Genomic DNA, 18,558 nt, shown 5'->3' on the forward strand with positions numbered 1-18,558 from the left:
AGAAGTCTGTCCCAGAACTTTTTTGGTGATCATTAGATTGCATAGTTGCTGGGACAGAATTGTCACTTAAAATTTGCAAGTTATAGTGTAATTTTAGATGTTGACATCTAAATATTTCTTTTCTGTATTTTCCACCTTGGTCTGTCTTGGTCTTCAGTAATGGATGACTAACCAGAAGATATCTTGAACAATATGAGATTTATTATCTCATATAATGAGAAGGCTAGAAGTAGCATAGTTCTGGGATTAATTCAGTCAGTTGTGTCTGAGAAAGAACCTAGGTTCCTTCTGTTCCTCCATCCTTAGCATGTTGACTTTCACACTCAGGCTTGTCTCTTTGTAATTGCAAAATGGCTGTCCCACTTCCAGTCATCACATCCTTAGGCAAATAATGTCAAGATCCAGAAAAATAATTGCTTTTCCTGGGTTTGTTATTGTTATTAGGGAAGGGCATTCTTCTGTAGTGGCCCCTCAGACTTCCAACTGAATCTTACTGGCCAGAGTGATGCTTGTGCCCACACCTAAACCAGTACCTAGCAAGGGAGGTTAAATGATAGGTACAGATTAATCCACATTCACCCCTTGAGATCTGGGAGGACCCTGTGACTCTCATGAATCTAGATTCTCATGAATCTTGAGCTGAATCAGAATTCTCTTACTAAGGATGAAGCAGGGATGTGCATAGGCAACCAAAAGTGTCTGCCACAATCAAGTTTGTAATACTTGCCTCACATAATTTCCTCTGCCAGTTAATCTACATTTGGTCCATAGTTACTATAAGCTTGTTTATATTACCAAAGATGTGATAATAATTGTTAATTTTTTACCAAGTATGTTAATAATGAGTTATTTTAGTTATTGGCACAAACAAATGGCTGTGATTGCCAACAGATTCTGAAATCTTGATGCCTTTATGCATTCCAAAATATTACAGTAATGCCTTAAATTTTTCTCATTCTATTTTTAAATGTATCTTCTCACTTCAGATACTTTCTAAAAAAGAGTTCTTTCTTAAGTACTTTGTAGTGTTCAGAAATACTACAAAGTCACATCCCATTTACCTCACTTGATCTTCCAAACAGTTCTAAGGTAGAAGCAGGGCATGTAATTATCCTCCTTGTACACAAACTTACGGAAGTTGAGTTAATTTTCCAGGGCCTTCTCACACCTAAGGGGTGGCAAAATAAGTACTTGAACCCAGATCTAAGACAACCTAGCCCTGTTTCAGTGACTGGACATAATGGCATGTATCAGTATATTGCTAAAAACATTGAAGAAGAGCTGTTGAGTGAGAGTTATCAAGAAAATTTAAGTAGGGAGAAAAAAATCTTTTTTTTTTTTTCTTTTATTACATGTAAATTGGGTTTTGGCCATTTCTTCTTTTTGAATTACCTGTTCAGTACTTTTGTCCATTTTTCTCTGAGCAGTAGTAATCTTTTTCTTGTTGGTTTGTCAGAGTTATTTATATATTAAAAGTATTTACCCCTGTTTTGTTCTTTAGCATTCTTACTTAGCAGTTTGTAATTTGTTTTTCAAGAGTGGTAGGAAGTTGGTTGTACGAAGTCAGTACATAAGCTTACCTACCAGTCTAACCATCTTTAGATTATGAGCATATATGGGAAAGAAACATACATAGGAGAATGTTTACTTAACTGTAAACTCTTGGGGCATCTGGGTGGCTTTGTTAAGTGTCCCAACTTCAGCTCAGGTCATGATTCACAGTTCCTGAGTTCAAGCCCTTCATCAGGTTTTGTGCTGACAGTGAGGTACCTGCCTGGGATTTGCTCTCCCTCTCTCAAACAAACTTTAAAATGTAAACTCTGGAGTCTGATAACAAAGATTCTAAATGTTAGAGCCATAGTGTTGTTACTAAACTGTGTTCCATCATTCTCGTATTCTTAATATACCCAACCACACTGGTCCACTGGTCAATCCCTGTCACACACTATTTCCTGTCTCCATGTCTTCCCCCTTCCCCCGCCCCCACCCCCGCCCATGACCATGTCTTGTTTTTCTGTTTTCTCCTCTGTTACAGTCTTATTCTTTTCTAAGGCTTTTCTGTAGTGCTACCTCAGTGAGTCATTTCCCAGCTCTGCCCTCATTCTGGTTGCCTAACGGAACATGATCTTTCCTTCTCCTAAACTTCCAGGACACTTTGAACATCTCTTGTATGATATTATTCTCTCAAACTTACCTTTGCCTTTTCTACAGGATTTTAACACAGAACCTTGAATGTAGTTCACATGCAGTAATTACTAAATTTAAGGGAATTTTTGCTTACTGTGGTGCTCTATAATGAATACTGTAATTTGATAGACATATCAAAAACTGTTCTTCCATTCCCTAATTAAATTCTTCTCTTTTTAATTGGTTGTTCCTAATATTCCTCATTCCTTCTTCCCATATTCCAGTTTCCTATTTACTTTCTCCTCTGCCATATTCCCAGCCCCTCAGCGTTTCTTCATGGGCTCAGTTCCTGGTAGAAAGAGTTCATTGACTCCCATCCTTATTCTCTTCTTTGTTTATTCCTTTAATGCTCATTTAAAGATTTCTTACTGTGTAATAGTAGCCATGAATGCAAGTGTAAGTGTGGTCCTTGCATTCTAGCAGATCATTTATTTGAGGAGACAGGTTTGTAAGTATATCCATTTCCTAATACAACTAACAATAACAGAGAAGCAGCATTATTAGAAAGTGCACAGAGCCCTCAATGTCATACTCAGTTTTGAATTCTACAGCAGTACGGAGCAATGTGAAAATTTCTTACTCTCTTTGAGTTTCATTTTTCTTGACTGTAAATAGGGGTAATAGTTTTTTGATAACAGGATTGTTGTACAGTTTAATAACATAAAGTATATGTAGTGCCCCAGCAGGTAGAAAGCATCAGAGAGTTGGTGCTGAGAGTTTGTCATTGTTATACTGATTTGGGAGCAATAGGGAGGTTGCACAGAGGAAGTGACGTCTGAACGTTGAAAATCTGTTCTTCATTTCCCATCTGCCGGGCAGGTTAATGAGCATTTCTGAATCAGAATAGTTTGGAAAGTAGGTATCAGAAGCATGCTGGGCAGTACGTGGTGGGTTATTACCATGATTGGAATGAGATTTTTTTGGTTTTGGGTTAAAAAATTTTTTTAATCAATATAGTAGTCTGTTTATCTGTAGTGGAATTTGATCCTCAAGGGTCAAATGTGTATGTTTTTCAGGTAGTTCTTCCAACATTCATTCTTGAAAGAAGATCTCTGTTAGAAATGTATGCAGACTTTTTTGCACATCCGGACCTGTTTGTGAGGTATTTGCCTGAACATTGTAGTTTCCAATTTTTAAGCTGTTACTTGGTAGCTTTGTGTTTGTACAGGATAGGTGGATTCCTTTTATCCTTTTTACCTGTCAGACATTTCTGGGGAAAGCCATTAAATACTTTGTTTTATTAGATACCTGTCTGTTTGCTTAGGTTATATGGTGGTGATGTTGTTAGGCAACCAAGTTAGATGCTAAAAAATCTTGAGAGCCAGTGTTTATAGAGCCAAGGCTATGAGCTTATTTGATCCAGGGATTGGTAATCACTGTTTATACTATATCCTGATGAAATTCAGTTAATTGAGTTCAGCAAACCATTTTAAAGCACCTCTTATTTGCCAGGACTTTGTTATGAGCTGGAGAAAGAAAAAGTCACAATGTCTGCCCTTGAGGAGCTTACACTCTAGTGTCCAGATTACAGACTGACTCATTTTTTAAATATTGCAATATTAGATATATGTACAAAGGGGAAAGTATTCTGAAGTTGGCATTGATTTACAAGGAGATGAGTTCACATTGTTTTTCAGTGGTAGCAGGAAATTTTTCTTTATGGTAGGATGTTCTAATCCATCTTCTCTGACTACATTCTTTGGCTTTGGACTGTGGTTTACTGAAGCCAGATATAAATCACTTTGAGGTTTCATGATGGTTGGGCACACTGGTTGACATTGGTATTCACTTGGCCCTTGGATAACATGGGGATTTGGGTTGCTTATCCCCCACACAGTCAAAAATCTGTGTGTACTTTTGACTCCCCCCAAAACTTAACTAATAGCCTGGTGCTGACCAGAAGCCTTGCTGATAACATAAACAGTATTACCACATATTTTTGTACATAACATGTATTATGTATTGTATTCTTACAATAAAGAAAGCTAAAGCAAAGAAAACATTGTTACAGTCATAAGGGAAAACACATTTACAGTACTTTACTGTATTTATCGAAAAAAATCCACGTGTAAGGAGACCCAAACAGTTTAAACCCATGTCATTCAAAGGTCAGCTATATCCATTTATCAAATTCATCAAACCAAACACTTAAGACTAGTGTGTCTAATCACGTATATTATACCTCAGTTTTAAAAAGAAACTTAGAAGTAACTCTTTGTCTTGGGTCCTCTCAGCCTAGCTTAGGGTGGACCATGCTGAGGAGTGCTGCATCAGCTTTTCTGTTACTAGAAAGCAGGACATTACATTTTGTCTTTCTCCCTTGCAGCATTAGTGACCAGAAGGATGCCAGAGATCGAATGGTTCAGGTTGTGAAATGGTACCTCTCAGCCTTTCATGCAGGAAGGAAAGGATCGGTTGCCAAAAAGCCATACAACCCCATTTTGGGCGAAATCTTTCAGTGTCACTGGACATTACCAAATGATACTGAAGAGAACGCAGTGAGTTCTACACTGACATTTTTAATAATCTTAAGTTGCAGACTGATTCAAGATTTCATTTTATTTGGGGGCAGATAACAATGGTGAAGGCAGAAATCAGAAGATGCTCAGCACTCACAGAACAGTGCTGTTGGGGCAACATACTCTAGATACAGTGAGCAGGGAAGAAGTGGCAGGAAATGCGATTGACAGATCAGGTCATGGAAGGCCTTGTGGGCCATAATGGTAATTTTATGGCTTATCAGGATTGTATTTTTATTTTGAAAAGATCGCTGTAATGATTTTGTTAAAAATAAATTGGAAAGGGGCAAAAATAGAAGGAAAGAGACCACCGAGGAATTTTTGGCATTATTCCAGGAGAGACACAGTTGATTTAAGCTGTATTGTGGAGGTAACACTGATAGGTGGACTGGAGAAGTAAAAGAAAGGGGACAGAGATGAACCCTGCATGTGGGCTTCAGCAGTTTGTTGATGCCATTTACAAAAAAGGAAAAAAATTATATTTGGGGAGGAAGAATCAAGAACTCGAATTTGAAATAAAAAGTATGAGTTACACATGTATGTGGAATTATCAGGGAGTTAGAATTTTAAGAATCTGGAGTCTAAGGAAGAGTCTAAGGGGAAAAATGGGTCTTTTAGAGATTTGAGTATATTTAGATGACATTTAAAGCGCTGGAATGAGGTGAAATGATCTAGGAAGACAGCATAGAGAAGAGTAAGTAACCCAGACCTGAGTCCCCAGGGTCCCAACATCTAGAGGTTGGTTTGAGGAAGATGACCAACAAGAATACTCAAGCAAATGTAAAAAAGGCCCTAGCCCACAGTGCCTGATACATAATAGCCTGAGTAAACGTAAATCTCCGTATTTTTCCCTTTCCATGTGATTTGTTACATGTAGTCCTTACCGAAGACAGGCATTGTAATTTGTCTGTTCTTACTCATTTGGCAGACATTGATAAGTGACCGCTGTCTGTGCTATGCTGCCCCTGAGTTAGGCACATGATGCTTGCCTTCAAGGATGTCTCAGGGAGACCTAGTCAAGGCAGACTGACACAAAGCCGTAATTCCAGTAGTGAAGTTAAGTGCCATAATAAAAGTGTGTATAAGGTGCTTGGGGTGTGTGGAGGAGAGAACAGTTAACCACCTTGGGAGGCAGAGACTCCAATTGTTAGACTGTCCACAGTGTCATTTGTTTCCACATCAAAAGAAAATGTTGTATTTGCTTACAGGAGCTAGTTTCAGAAGGACCAGTTCCCTGGGTTTCCAAAAACTGTGTGACATTCGTGGCTGAGCAGGTTTCCCATCATCCACCCAGTAAGTTACAGGGCTCTTCTGTGCCATCCACTGTCGAACTGTTCTGTCTAAAGGGTCATGAGAAGCTTCATAGCTGAGGTCACTCAGCTTTACCTCACTCAGCTGAGATACCAGTTTTATGGCTGCCTGTATCTTTGTAACCTTATGGGGATTAGTTTCTCCTATCTGTCTGTTCCTTGTATAAATGCCAAAGATTCTATTCACTGATAAACTGTGTATAGAAAGCAGGGATTTAGGAAACTAACTTGTTGGTGCTTCTAAAGTCCTCTTACACATAACAAGCTATGTTATAGAGACTTCAGCAATTTTGACAGTTTATAAAATGAGATGTAGTTTCTGCGCAGTATATTCCTGACATAGTGGAGAGAATGCACATCCTTAATGTCTTAATTGTTCAACACAATGTTAACACTGGAAATATTGGATGGTCCCAGGTTGGGGCTGTGGCAAGGACATGCTTACTGACCAGAAGAGTTTTAAGCTTCCAGGATTGCTACAGCGTCATCATTCAGGAAAGTTCCTTCTTATATGGCCCTGAATGGTGCTTGCATTGGGAGAAACAGGGTAGAAAAGGCAGTTAGATACCTTCTGGTCTCATTTGAGGCTGTTCTTTGAGGGATACAAGGATTTTCCCAGTGGAGCTTGTTCTTTCTCCAAGTTGTGTTGGAGAGGTGACTATAGCTATGTAGTGCACTAATTGCAAATAATTTCTATTCAGTTTCAGCTTTTTATGCTGAGTGTTTTAACAAGAAGATACAATTCAATGCTCATATCTGGACCAAATCAAAATTCCTTGGGATGTCAATTGGGGTGCACAACATAGGGCAGGGTAAGTCTGTGGGCTTAGGGTGGACTGCACTGTTAGTAGAATTTTATTCAAATATGTGCTGGACCCTTGTCTAGTGAGGGGAAATGGCACCAGAAAGCCAGACTGGATCTCATCATTTGCATATAAATATGCGTACTGGGGATGAGAGCAGGGGTGGGAGATTGATTTTCCCTAAATTGAGTGGAGTATTCTGGAGTATCTATCAACCAGACAACAAAATCTTTATGGCCAGTTGACACTACTCATCAGAGATTCTATCCCTTCTCTCCACAGGCTGTGTCTCATGTCTAGATTATGACGAACATTACATTCTCACATTCCCAAATGGTTATGGAAGGCAAGTAGAGCTATGCCCATTTCCTCTGACCAGCTGGCAGCAGACCCTGCTGTTCCTTAAGCTACACTCCTCCTTTTTTTCCTCTAAACTGTCAGCCTTACGTGCACTTTTGGTTTTGCAGGTCTATCCTCACAGTGCCCTGGGTGGAACTAGGTGGAGAATGCAATATCAATTGTTCCAAAACTGGCTATAGTGCAAATATCGTCTTCCACACTAAGCCTTTCTATGGGGGCAAGAAGCACAGAATTACTGCTGAGATTTTGTAGGTATTTTGTTTTCCTGCTTCAGTGCTCTTGTGCTTCGCTGAAATACTTTTCTTTTTGTCTTGAACTATAACTTACTAGGAATTGACGGTTTGACTGGTTCTGTCTTTGTAAACTTGTTTCACATCTTGTATGTCATGTCCCTTCCTAAAATCCTATTATCAGAAGAAGACCTAAAGTCTGGATTTCAGAACACTCAGAGGTCATTCATTGGTGGGATTTCCTTCCCAGAAACCTGAGGGGAGTCTTCTTAAATTGCCTAGTTAATGCAAATCGTAGATTTCTGACTCATTACTGCCAGATTGGATGATGGGCTAGTCTGTACAGTAGACTCTGTGATTCCTGCTGCATTGTCTCCAAGACCTCACAGTCCTTTTTTCTGTGCCTTTGCTGGGGGAAAACATCACATCTTGGCTTGCTTCCATCTAGGGTCAGATGAAGACAACTGTGCTGTCTGGGTAACAGAGCCTGCCTGGAAAAGGAACATCTGCATGACTTTGTCTTCCCTGGAAGGCCTTATTGGGAACAGTGTTGCAGACGGAAGATACATGACTGGTTAACCAGTTTTCCAGGGAGATAGATAATTGGGATGACAAAATCAGCACCACCACCCCCCCCCCAACACACAAATCTGGAGCAGGAAGCACCACAAACATAAGATGAAGTTTGCTAAGGATCAGTGTAAAATCCAAAAAATTACTGCAGTCAGAGAATATGGGCAGAGCTCAGAGAGTAGCATAAGTCACCACTGTAATGCATCTGTGCCTCCAAAATAGGCAGGTGGTGGAAATTGGATGTCCAGAACAAAGGCATGGATGCTTCTCAGTGTTCTTTGGAGGTAACCAGCACCAACAGGAAATGCTGGCTCAGCAAAATCTTCTGCCAGTCATAGCCGTATATAGAAAACTTCCCTCAAAGTTGGGAGCTGAGAAGAGTACTTGGTAGACTCTAAATTAGGGATTTGAGCACAAGATGATGAATGGTTGTACCAGCTGGGTGGCTCTCAAAGTTTTTGGTCTCTGGACCGCTTTTACACTTAAAAATGATTAAGAGCCCCGAAGAGCTTTGTCTATGTCTATTATATCCACTGATATCTCTCACATTAGAAATTAAAGGGGGTGCATGGGTGGCTCAGCTGGTTAAGTGTCGGACTCTTGATTTCGGCTCAGGTCACGATCTCATGGTTGGGTTCATGGGATCAAACTCTGCATTGGGCTCGGCACTGATAGTGTGAAGCCTGCTTGGGATTCTATCTCTCCCTCTCTGCCCTTCCCCTGCTCGAGCGTGCGTTTTCTTCCTTAAATACTTTTTAAAAAAATAAATTAAGACTTAAAAATATTTGTAAATACATTTACAAATGACAATAGTATTTTTATGAAAAAACTTTTCCAAAACTTTTCTTTAAAAAATTTGTGAGGAGTGACATTATATACATTTTTTGAATTTTGTAAATCTCTGATACAATAGAAAACAGCTGGGTTCTCCTAACTACTTGTTGTCAGTCTCTTGCTACATATCACGTCTCTGGGAAACACTGTACCCTTATGGGAAAATTAGAGTGAAAAAGGCAAGTAATGTCTTGATATTATAAAAATAGTTTTGACCTAAGAGGGTCTTGGGAACCCCCAAGAGTCCCCAACACACTTTGAGAAGACTGCACAATGACCTTCTAAACAAGGGATTCATCCATTTCTTTTCCCCTTTGTCCCTCTTCACCCAAAGCCCCTAAATCATAGTGGAAGCTTGTTTCAGTCCTGTGATGGCAGTTTGCATCCTTCTACCCTGTGTATTTTTTTCTTACCTCTTTTATAGCTCCTCCTATGTTCATACCTTACCCTTTCTAACCTGTCCTTTGCTGTGATGCTTAACTTCCCAAATTTCATACCTGCCATACATACTATTGTCATGTCCAAGTAGAGGCCTGTTGGGGTTTTCCTCAAGAGAAAAAGGTCAAACCATTTGACCTTTGGACTTCAGGATCCTTCCTAAGGATGAAAAGCCTGGTCTCCAGTGTTACATCCTTAAGTGAGACCTTCCCTGACCTTCATTCCAACTTTTGCCTTTGATCTCCAGTGCTCACATAAACTCACCATAGCACTTACCACCCAGAATCTCGACGGTGAGGTCTCCACAACTAGGCTGTGAACAGCTTGAGGACAGGGACTGTCCATCATCTGCTGTGGCCCCTGTACCTCCAGGACAAGGCTCTCTTGCTCATCTCATGCCCACTGTTCATAGGATCTTCAGTTCATTAGCATCTTGTTTAGGGCCCTCATTCTTATAGTTGGCTCAGGGAAATCCAATTTTACTAAGCTGCTTTCACCAGAGACTGACTTCACAGTTGCTCTCTTATGTTCTGCTCTGTGTAGAAGGCCACACCAACCAGATTCTCTGGTAATTTTTAAATTAAGACTAACAGAAATGTTTCCTTTTCTATTTAGTTCTCCAAATGACAAGAAATCTTTTTGCTCAGTTGAAGGGGAATGGAATGGTGTAATGTATGCAAAATATGCAACAGGGGTAAGAACCTGTATTTTATACTTGTTTTAGGCTACGTTGAATTATAGCCTTCCTTCATCTGGAAATTTAAACACTGAGGCCAGCTCTAATGCCAGCTCTTCGGGGAAATCCTTTTCCTTCCCCTACTTTTTCCCCAGCAGTACAGTGGTTTTTATTTTCTCCTCTCAAAATACGCAAGTATATATATATATACATATACATATATATATATATATATATATATATGTATATGTATATGTATATGTATATATATAATGTACTCAAAATAGATGTGAAAAAATGCTTGGCATACTGTATGCCAAACCCCTATGGGTTTAGCTATATCACTAGAATATGTGGTATATTTATAAAATTAAGTGCTAAACTAACTCGTCTGTTTGTATACACAGCTTGACTCTTTTACAAGAAATGTATTTACTACCTAGCACCAGGAATGCAGAAATGATTAAGACAGTCCTTGACCTAAAGGAACTTGCAAATAGTACCTAATTAAAGTAGGGAGGAAGGTGGAATGGGATTAACAGGAGGAGCCAGTGAACTGGATTTTGGACTTGGAGAATTTGAAATGTAAAAATGTAAAAAGCACTTCAGCATTTAACATTAGAAGTCATTGTTTATGGGTCAAGCTTTCCTAAGAGAGTTAATACTGAGCATGTAGCACATAGCCACATTGAAAACCTCTGTTGAGCTTCTACCAAGACTTAAGATACACTAATGTTATTTTATGCTGATAGTAGCATATGAAACTGTTTATACGTTGTCTTCCAATGTGGGATTTGATTATTAAATCTGTTCAGGACTTCTGGGAAGAGTTGACTTTTCCTCCTAGAACAGTTTGAACAATAAAGTGTCTACCTACCTCTTGTTTTTTAGGAAAATGCAGTTTTTATAGATACCAAGAAGTTGCCTATAATTAAGAAGAAAGTGAGGAAGTTAGAAGATCAGAATGAGTATGAATCCCGCTGGTAAGAGAACTTTGCTGGAGTTGTTGTGGTAGTGCCCCTGCTAATGGCTAGACATAGGCAGGGCTGGGTTTTAGAGACACAGTAGCACAGTGTAACAGCACAGACTAATTTTGAACTGGGTTCATATGGAGCTCCACCACTTAGTAGCTATGTAACCATGACGGTAAGCTAGCATCTCTTTGCCTTCTTTCCTGAAATGGGAACTACCTCAGAGTTGGTGTGAGGACTAAATGAGATAATCATGTAGTATATAAATGATGTAAGGATATAGTAAGTATTCACTGTGTCGTTGGCTTATCACCTTGTGGTTTATACGAGAAGGCAGTGAGGTTTCCAGTCAAGGTGTGTACAACACCCTCAGGTTTTTTGTTGCAAAAAAAAGTTGTTTTTTTTTCCTTAAAGTTCATCTCTAAGTATTTCAGTATGTATCTCTAAAGTGACTTTAAAGGGGTGCCTGGGTGGCTCAGTTGGTTAAGTGTCCAACTCTTGGTTTCAGCTCAGTTTGTGATCTCACGGTTGGGAAGTTCAAGACCCGTATCAGGCTCTGCACTGACAGCATAGAGCCTGTTTGGGATTCTCTCTTTTTCTCTTTTCCTTCCCTGCTCATGCTCACTCTCTCAAAATAAAATAAAGTGACCTAAAAACCACTAGCCACAATGTCATGATCATGCTTTAAAATTCCTGGGGCGCCCGGGTGGCTCAGGTCAGGTCATGATCCAAGGGCTGTGGGATCAAGCCCACATTGGTCTCCATGCTCAGTGTGGAGCCTGCTTAAGATCCTCTCTCTCTTCTTCTGCCCCTCTCCCCCCCTCACACTCTTTCTAAAAAAATTTAAAAAAAAAAAGTTTCCTTAATATCATCAGATATCTAGTTGATACTCAATATTCCAGTGGTTTCAAACCTAATTTTTTCCTTTTCCATCTGCATAGTAAAATCCAGATCTTTCAGTGGTTTGAGGAATCATGCACTAAAGTTCTTTGTTTAGCATATTAGGGCATTTCTTAAGTGAAGGAAGAGGATCTTACAACACCCAACTATGGTCTCTGACTTAACAGTCTGCTTGGCTGGACAGCCTGGTCATATTAGTAAGTGGAAATCTATAGAAATCCATAGGGGGATCTTAGGCATGGCCACTTTTGTGGTTCCTAGGCATCTTCATTTGTACACTGACACTAGTCTTACCTAGTTGTCATCTTCCAGGCTCTGAGAAGCAGCCACATCTCTTACCCCGATAAGCCTCTGTTTCACATCTTGACTCTTACTCTATTCACACAGTTTCTCCAAGATTTCATTGTTCAGGGTAGTTTTTCTGAAATGGAACTTCTCTCCCCTGATCTAATAACCCTTTTGGTTTATAATACAGGAAACTCAAGCCCCATGGAGAGGTAAACCTACCCCCTAAAGTTGCATAGCAACTACAGGTCAAGCCAGAAGTAAAATTCCAGGTTTCAGTTCTGTTCTTTTCTCCTGTTGTCTCTACCATATCCAACTTTCTGCCCATCCTTTATTTTCTTCCTTTGACACTAACCGTGCAATCTTCCAAGCCCATTTCTCTGTTCTTTGCCACTTTAAGGAGATTGTCTGTGAACTATACTCAGAGTTATTTGACTTATTACTTTCATTGTGCTGTATTTAGTGAGGCTCTAAACTTTCATTCTCAAGTTTGCTAACTCCTTTGTCCATCAAGTACTTAGCACCTTGACTTCTTTTCTTTAGCCTTTGGAAGGATGTCACTTTCAACTTAAAAATCAGAGACATTGATGCAGCAACTGAAGCCAAGCATAGACTTGAAGAAAGACAAAGAGCAGAAGCCCGGGAAAGGAAAGAGAAGGAAATTCAGTGGGAGACAAGGGTAAGCTTGTTTGGGTTGCCTGCCCCAAGGTCCCAGCTCCTATTCCCTCTGTATCCTGAGGTATATAACTCATTCATTTCAATGAATGCTGAAGTGAAGTACCACTTTTAAATAAGCATGGCGATAAACAAAATGAGCCTTGGTCCCTGCCTGAAACTCATTTTAGTGTAATGGAAGAAAATATAAAATAATAAAAAGTACAATTCTAGAAGTACAGAGCAAGTGAGTAACTGAATTTTCCCCCTTTTCTTTTACAGCTATTTCATGAAGATGGAGAATGTTGGGTTTACGATGAACCATTACTGAAACGTCTTGGTGCTGCAAAGCATTAGGTTGGGAAATGCAATGTTTACACCTGATGACCAGGGCAATAGGCATAATTAAGCAACAATCTTCCTTTGGGAGAACCTATTCACTCCCTTCTTATTGCAGTGGTTCCTATCTCAGGGATACTGGACTTTCTGATGCAGATGAACAATTAAAGCAAGAAAAGCTTCCCGTTTTTTCCTTTTCTGTGGCAGTTACAGTTTTGACTTCAGTCCTGAGAAAAACTTCAGGTTTTGAAAACAAGATGTCTGCTTTTTTCCCCAAACCCCATGCTTTGAAAAGCATTTATAAATCCCAGTCTTAAATCTTGCATACCAGTATGGCTGTTAAGATCTACATTTGTTTCCTAGTTCATATAATTCTGGGATGGATATATATATATATAATTACATACACACATATATAAATATATACCTGATGCCAGAATTTTCATAAATGCTCCAACTACTGTAAATATTTCTGAGTTGTTTTAGAAAATTAGTGCAATGTATTAAAATCAAGTGTTAGGAAATTTCATGGCCTCACCTATAACAACTTTTGTTTTGGAATTGGACTATTAGGAATTGGACTATTGTATCTAATGCTGGACTATATTTAATTATACTCAGTGCTTAAGGCTTCATAAAGTAATTTTTCCAGTTTTTTTTAATGTGTTTCTTTTATTGTTTGGCAGCCTGGATCTAAGAGTTAATTTACCTAAGGACTCTCCAGAAATAATAAAGGATCTATTCTTTTTTTTTTTCCACCCCTCCTCTATACCTTGTTTAGCCCCCACCATGCTATCCTCCAGAGTCTTCCTTGAACTCTCATACAGCACACATAGGGCTCCCAACATTTTATACAAAAATATTTTATTGTTTTAGAGGGTTTGGGAAGAATAATTAGATCCCCCCACCCCACAATGAAAAGAATGCTACAGCAGCAAAATGGCTCATTCTGAAGGGCATTACAGAACTATCTTTATTTAAAAATACATTAAAAAAAAAAAAAAAACAACAAAACCACAGGTATTAGCACCTAGCATTTAGGCACTAAGACATCGGTTACATAGGGCCTCTCAAGGTTCTCTTACAGACCTAGATCCTCCATCTGAGAGAACCAGGACATGCCAGGGCTTCTCATATTGCTCCTGCAAGCATTTTGGTCACACTTGGTGCACCCTGCTACTTTCTCTCTGCCAGCTGCTATAGTAACCCTTGGTTTGTTAGTCATAATGTGGTGGGTAGGAGGAGAATAAGTCAAATTCTATGATGGCAGTGCAAAATTTCAATGGCACTACTAGCAGTATAACTAACTTCATAAAATACAAACACATTTTTAAATACACAATGCTTCAGGCCAACGGGACTGCAGTTTATTTGACTATTTTGTGGTAGGGGAGAAGGTTAAGTGTTGATGTGAAAGCCCTGATGTCAGTAATGGGGATGGTAGACTCTACCAGCAAAGGAGAGGTTGGCAAGTAGGTTAGCTGCATCACTTCACAAGAAGAGTTTGAATCTTCACCAGAAGGGGAACCATCTTCTTCCAGCTCATACTTCCCAAATCCAACAACCTAAAAGAAGCCAAAAACTTGAGGTGAGAAAGGCTGACCAGATTTGGGCAAAGCCCTGTTAGAATCTTTGATACCAACCCAAACTCAGTGAATGGTAACTGGGCTAAATGACAGCTCTGAAAAGGATAGAGCTACAGCTTTAGTTAGCCATACTCACATGAACGCTGAGCATTTTACTTCCTGGTCCTCTATGAGCCTTGAACCAGTTGACTAGGTCTGACTTTGAGAATGACTTCAGTGCTTCAATCTTACAGGGGAAAGGGAAGATAGGAAAAAAAGCAAAGAAAGCAAGCTATAAAAAAAGACTAGCAATGCATTTTCTGGAAAGACTGTTATTAAACTAACACACCCGAGGTGGATCTCTTTGGTCCTGCTTAGCACCTGAGCACATCATTTTATTCTTCCAGGTATCAGCTTGCCTTCAACCTTCCAGAGAAGGGTGAAAAGCCTCTGAGACACACCTTCATCTGTTTCACAGTAATAATTAACCCTGGCAAATAAGCAAGAGAGGGTAGCAGATGCTGTAATTATAGCTGAGTACTACACACAGAGCCAAAACCCACTACTGCCTCAGTGTCACCTCTCAGGTACATGGTAACTGTATATTCTAGCTTGCTTGAGAAAATATAGTAACAACTGAAGCAGGTAAAGAGAACTTTGTCTTTTTTTTTTTTTTTAATGTTTATTTTTGAAAGAGTCACAAAGTGCAAGCAGGGGAGGTGCAGACAGACACAGAATCCAAAGCAGGCTCCAGGCTTGGAGCTGTCAGCACAGAGCCCGACGCGGGGCCTGAACCCAGACTGCGAGATCATGACCTGAGCTGAAGTCGGTCACTCAACCAACTGAGCCACCCAGGTGCCCTGAGAATTTTGTCTTCTAATAGGAAAACTGGAGCACCGTATGAGCTGGGCTGAAATCTCTTATTAAATAACTTTCTTGCCTCTGTGTCCTTTGCTAATTCCCCTTATACAGTTATATGCTCAGTGCTAGACTGCAAGTTCCAGAGCTTTTGTGCATTTTACTACTTGGGGCTAGAAGCTGTCAAAAAGACCACAGCCAGAATCTGGAGAGGAATTCCATAACGACCAGATGTTCTCAATTTTCTTTAAATAGAAAACCCCTTTCCCCCCCCCAACAATCCTGCAGTGAACCTCAATATAAAAGTATTTTACAAAAACAATATAAATACAAAAATAGATCTGCTCACTTAGGTGCTAGACAGGCCAGTCTGGAAACAGGATTTGATTTAGTAAAAAACCAAACCTAGAGGAACACCCCAGGTTTCTCTTCCACACAATATTGTTTTGCTTGGGATTGGGACTCCTATAAAATCAGGAGTCCCTATCAGAGCTCTGTCACTCAAAACTGTGTTACTACTACCTCATGGGCAAGGCGGTCAAAGAGATACTGCTGTGTCACCACTTCGTTCCAGTTCCTGTCCACCTCCTCCCCAAGGTGGGTATCTTCACACTCCTTTAGCTTGATCAGAGCTGTGACCTGTTCCACCAAAAAAGGAGACCCTCAGGTATAGTATCACACCAGATGCCCCAGAACACACTTGGCCCTGTTCAGTCTGGTTAGTGACAGACCTGCTATGGTCCCTTTATTTGGGACCTGCAGCACGATGGGGAGGGATAAAGCTACGAAGACATTATGACCATGTTAAGGTGGGGGCTACAAAACTCAAAATCTGGCCAGCAGGTAACACTGGCAAGACTGGTATCAAGTTGTCTTATGGGCTTGTGTGGACCAAGGAACAAAAGAGCAGGTCAGCACAGTTACCTGGGTGTTGAATGCATCCTCAGTGAGGTTCTCGATCTTCTCCTCAAAGTTTGAAAGAAACTCCTCTATCTTCTTATCAACAACTTCAGAACTGAAACAAAACATCTTCAATTAAGAGTCATCAGGAACCTGGTCTCAAGCAGAATGCAGAAGAAGAAAAGGGCTAAGGCATATTTCTAGGAAAGAGACAAGTGTTTTCCTCCCAGGCCTCAGTACTCCCCTAGGCTGAGGGAGATACAGGAGAGAACCCAACCCCTACCTCCAGCCCAACTTCCTGATATCCTCAATACTGAAGCAGTGACAACCCATGCTTGACCACTCCAAAGCTGAGAAACAAGGCTTGTTTGTAACTCTGGTTCTAGTATGAATGCTAGGCCAGGCATTCTTTGCTTTTGTCCTCAGACCTGCCTAAAGAGAAGAAACATTGGCAAGCCGTGCACAGTGACCACAGGACTTGAGTCAAGCCTTATAGGATCACCGGAACCACTGATCTGTCCTGGATCAGGCAGGCATCTCTGAATCACCCTCCATCCCCACCCCCTTGTGACTAAGTGAAGCAAACCCTATTTTGGTCAGAGTTGCCTGAGGTTTAAGGAAGCACCTATAGCCCCCACTCTCCAGGCCAAGAATAGTAATAGCTGGGCCCATCTACTCACTTGTATTTAGTTGCCTGAGTCCCCACAGTGACAGAAAATCCTAGAATCCCAGATGTGTTCCTACAGGTAGGGTAGACATGGTACCTACAACCAGAATGAAAAGTTCTATGAACGCAGGTAGTCACCTGGGCCCTGCCCTCAGAAACTAGAGGTAAGTAGGAAGGGTTTCTGCACATCTTTACTGGACCTGGAGGTCCTGAAAGAGAATCCACAAACGTATATGCATCTATTTCATTCTCAGGTTAGGGTGTCCACCCCCTCTCCTGAACTGAGGACTACAGGCTAGCTTTTATCCTTGCTAATCTCTGAAACTTAACTGAAAACCTGATCATAGACAGTACAAGATGCAAATTCTAGAAGTTGTCTTGACCAGTAGGTATGATGATGATGCTAAGGCATGGAAGGACCAGCGAGCTCTGAGGCTGCTCAGTCAGGATATCTGATAAACCTCAGCCTGCAAAGTAAGCCCCAGACCTTTATTTGAGCTCAGTGCTCTTGCCAGCAGACTTACCCAAGGGTCTGCTTGGTTCGAAGGAAGTCAAAACAAGGCTCTTCCATGTGCATCTGTAATTCAACATACTACCCATCAGCCCAACTCCTCCCAGCAGAGAAACCTCCATTTCTAACCCCCAAGTGTTCCACATACCCCAAGTCCATCCTTCTTTACTGTCTTCTTCCTAAATCGCCCAGGCCCCCTGTCCATTCTCATGCCAGATGAGAATACTAAACATAACCATCTCACCTACCAAACAGGCCTCTGACCTCTCCCAAGTCCCTAGCTCCCAGGCATAAAGGCCAGTCCTCATAGTGGGTCAAGGGCTCCTGAACACCTCAACTCTCCTTTATTACAACTTACCACAAGCAGCTCCATAAGAGTGTATTCTTTCAGACTCCTGGTACCTGACTGAAAGGAGAAATTGGTCAGACCAACTGAAAATCCAATGGCTTATAGGGCTTTTTAAGAATCCAGTTATTCTTGGCAACCATTTATTCAGGTATCCATCCCATTCTTCTCTTCCCCTCAAAGAGTTGATCACACCCTCTGTTGCCATACTTGCAACAATTTTGTTTATACATCTGCCTTTCCACTAGACTGCAGGCCTGTGAGGACAGAAATCATGCTTGATCATTTGAATTCTTGGCCCATGCACAGGACTGCAGGCACACATGAAGGGAAGTCCAATAATCCCCACCCAACCTGCCAGTTCCTGCCCAAAGGACCCAAAGGATATAACCTAAAGTCAAGTACATGCAGTTCAGGGTCCTAAGGAGAAAAGCAGAAAATGGGATCAATGAACAGTATCTGGAGCTATTCCTTCAATAGGAAGGACATGAATAGAAGTTTTTAAGGCCACATACAGGGACCAAACCAGTTGCTAAGAGAAATACCTAAGAGGCTGATACCATACTTGGAGACCACATGCTGGCAATCCTGAAGAGTAGCAAAATAATGCAATTAGAATGAAAGGGCAGGAG

General features: G+C 40.6%; 2 protein-coding genes across 11 annotated transcripts in view; one reads left to right on the top strand and one right to left on the bottom strand.

Moving 5' to 3' along the window:
• Window positions 1-13,733, top strand: part of OSBPL9 (oxysterol binding protein like 9) — a 194,810-nt gene extending 181,077 nt beyond the window's left edge. For all 9 annotated transcript variants that reach the window (XM_015535319.2, XM_042997150.1, XM_007077216.3 and 6 more), the window contains 10 exons: window positions 3,204-3,289; window positions 4,514-4,685; window positions 5,915-5,999; window positions 6,718-6,828; window positions 7,102-7,165; window positions 7,287-7,427; window positions 9,870-9,948; window positions 10,822-10,913; window positions 12,630-12,765; window positions 13,023-13,733. In XM_015535319.2, coding sequence (XP_015390805.2) covers window positions 3,204-3,289; window positions 4,514-4,685; window positions 5,915-5,999; window positions 6,718-6,828; window positions 7,102-7,165; window positions 7,287-7,427; window positions 9,870-9,948; window positions 10,822-10,913; window positions 12,630-12,765; window positions 13,023-13,097 — 1,041 coding nt within the window. In that variant the 3' untranslated portion in view covers window positions 13,098-13,733. The remainder of the gene's footprint in view (window positions 1-3,203; window positions 3,290-4,513; window positions 4,686-5,914; window positions 6,000-6,717; window positions 6,829-7,101; window positions 7,166-7,286; window positions 7,428-9,869; window positions 9,949-10,821; window positions 10,914-12,629; window positions 12,766-13,022) is intronic.
• A 691-nt stretch (window positions 13,734-14,424) lies between these two features.
• NRDC (nardilysin convertase) overlaps window positions 14,425-18,558 on the bottom strand; it is a 99,473-nt gene continuing 95,339 nt past the window's right edge. For both annotated transcript variants that reach the window (XM_007077215.3, XM_007077214.3), the window contains 7 exons: window positions 17,939-17,986; window positions 17,594-17,646; window positions 17,083-17,166; window positions 16,427-16,517; window positions 16,025-16,141; window positions 14,802-14,891; window positions 14,425-14,644 (listed from right to left, as the gene is read on the bottom strand). In XM_007077215.3, the coding sequence (XP_007077277.1) occupies window positions 14,447-14,644; window positions 14,802-14,891; window positions 16,025-16,141; window positions 16,427-16,517; window positions 17,083-17,166; window positions 17,594-17,646; window positions 17,939-17,986 (681 nt within the window). In that variant the 3' untranslated portion in view covers window positions 14,425-14,446. The remainder of the gene's footprint in view (window positions 14,645-14,801; window positions 14,892-16,024; window positions 16,142-16,426; window positions 16,518-17,082; window positions 17,167-17,593; window positions 17,647-17,938; window positions 17,987-18,558) is intronic.

This window comes from Panthera tigris, chromosome C1, assembly GCF_018350195.1.
Source record: "Panthera tigris isolate Pti1 chromosome C1, P.tigris_Pti1_mat1.1, whole genome shotgun sequence".
NCBI lineage: Eukaryota > Metazoa > Chordata > Mammalia > Carnivora > Felidae > Panthera > Panthera tigris.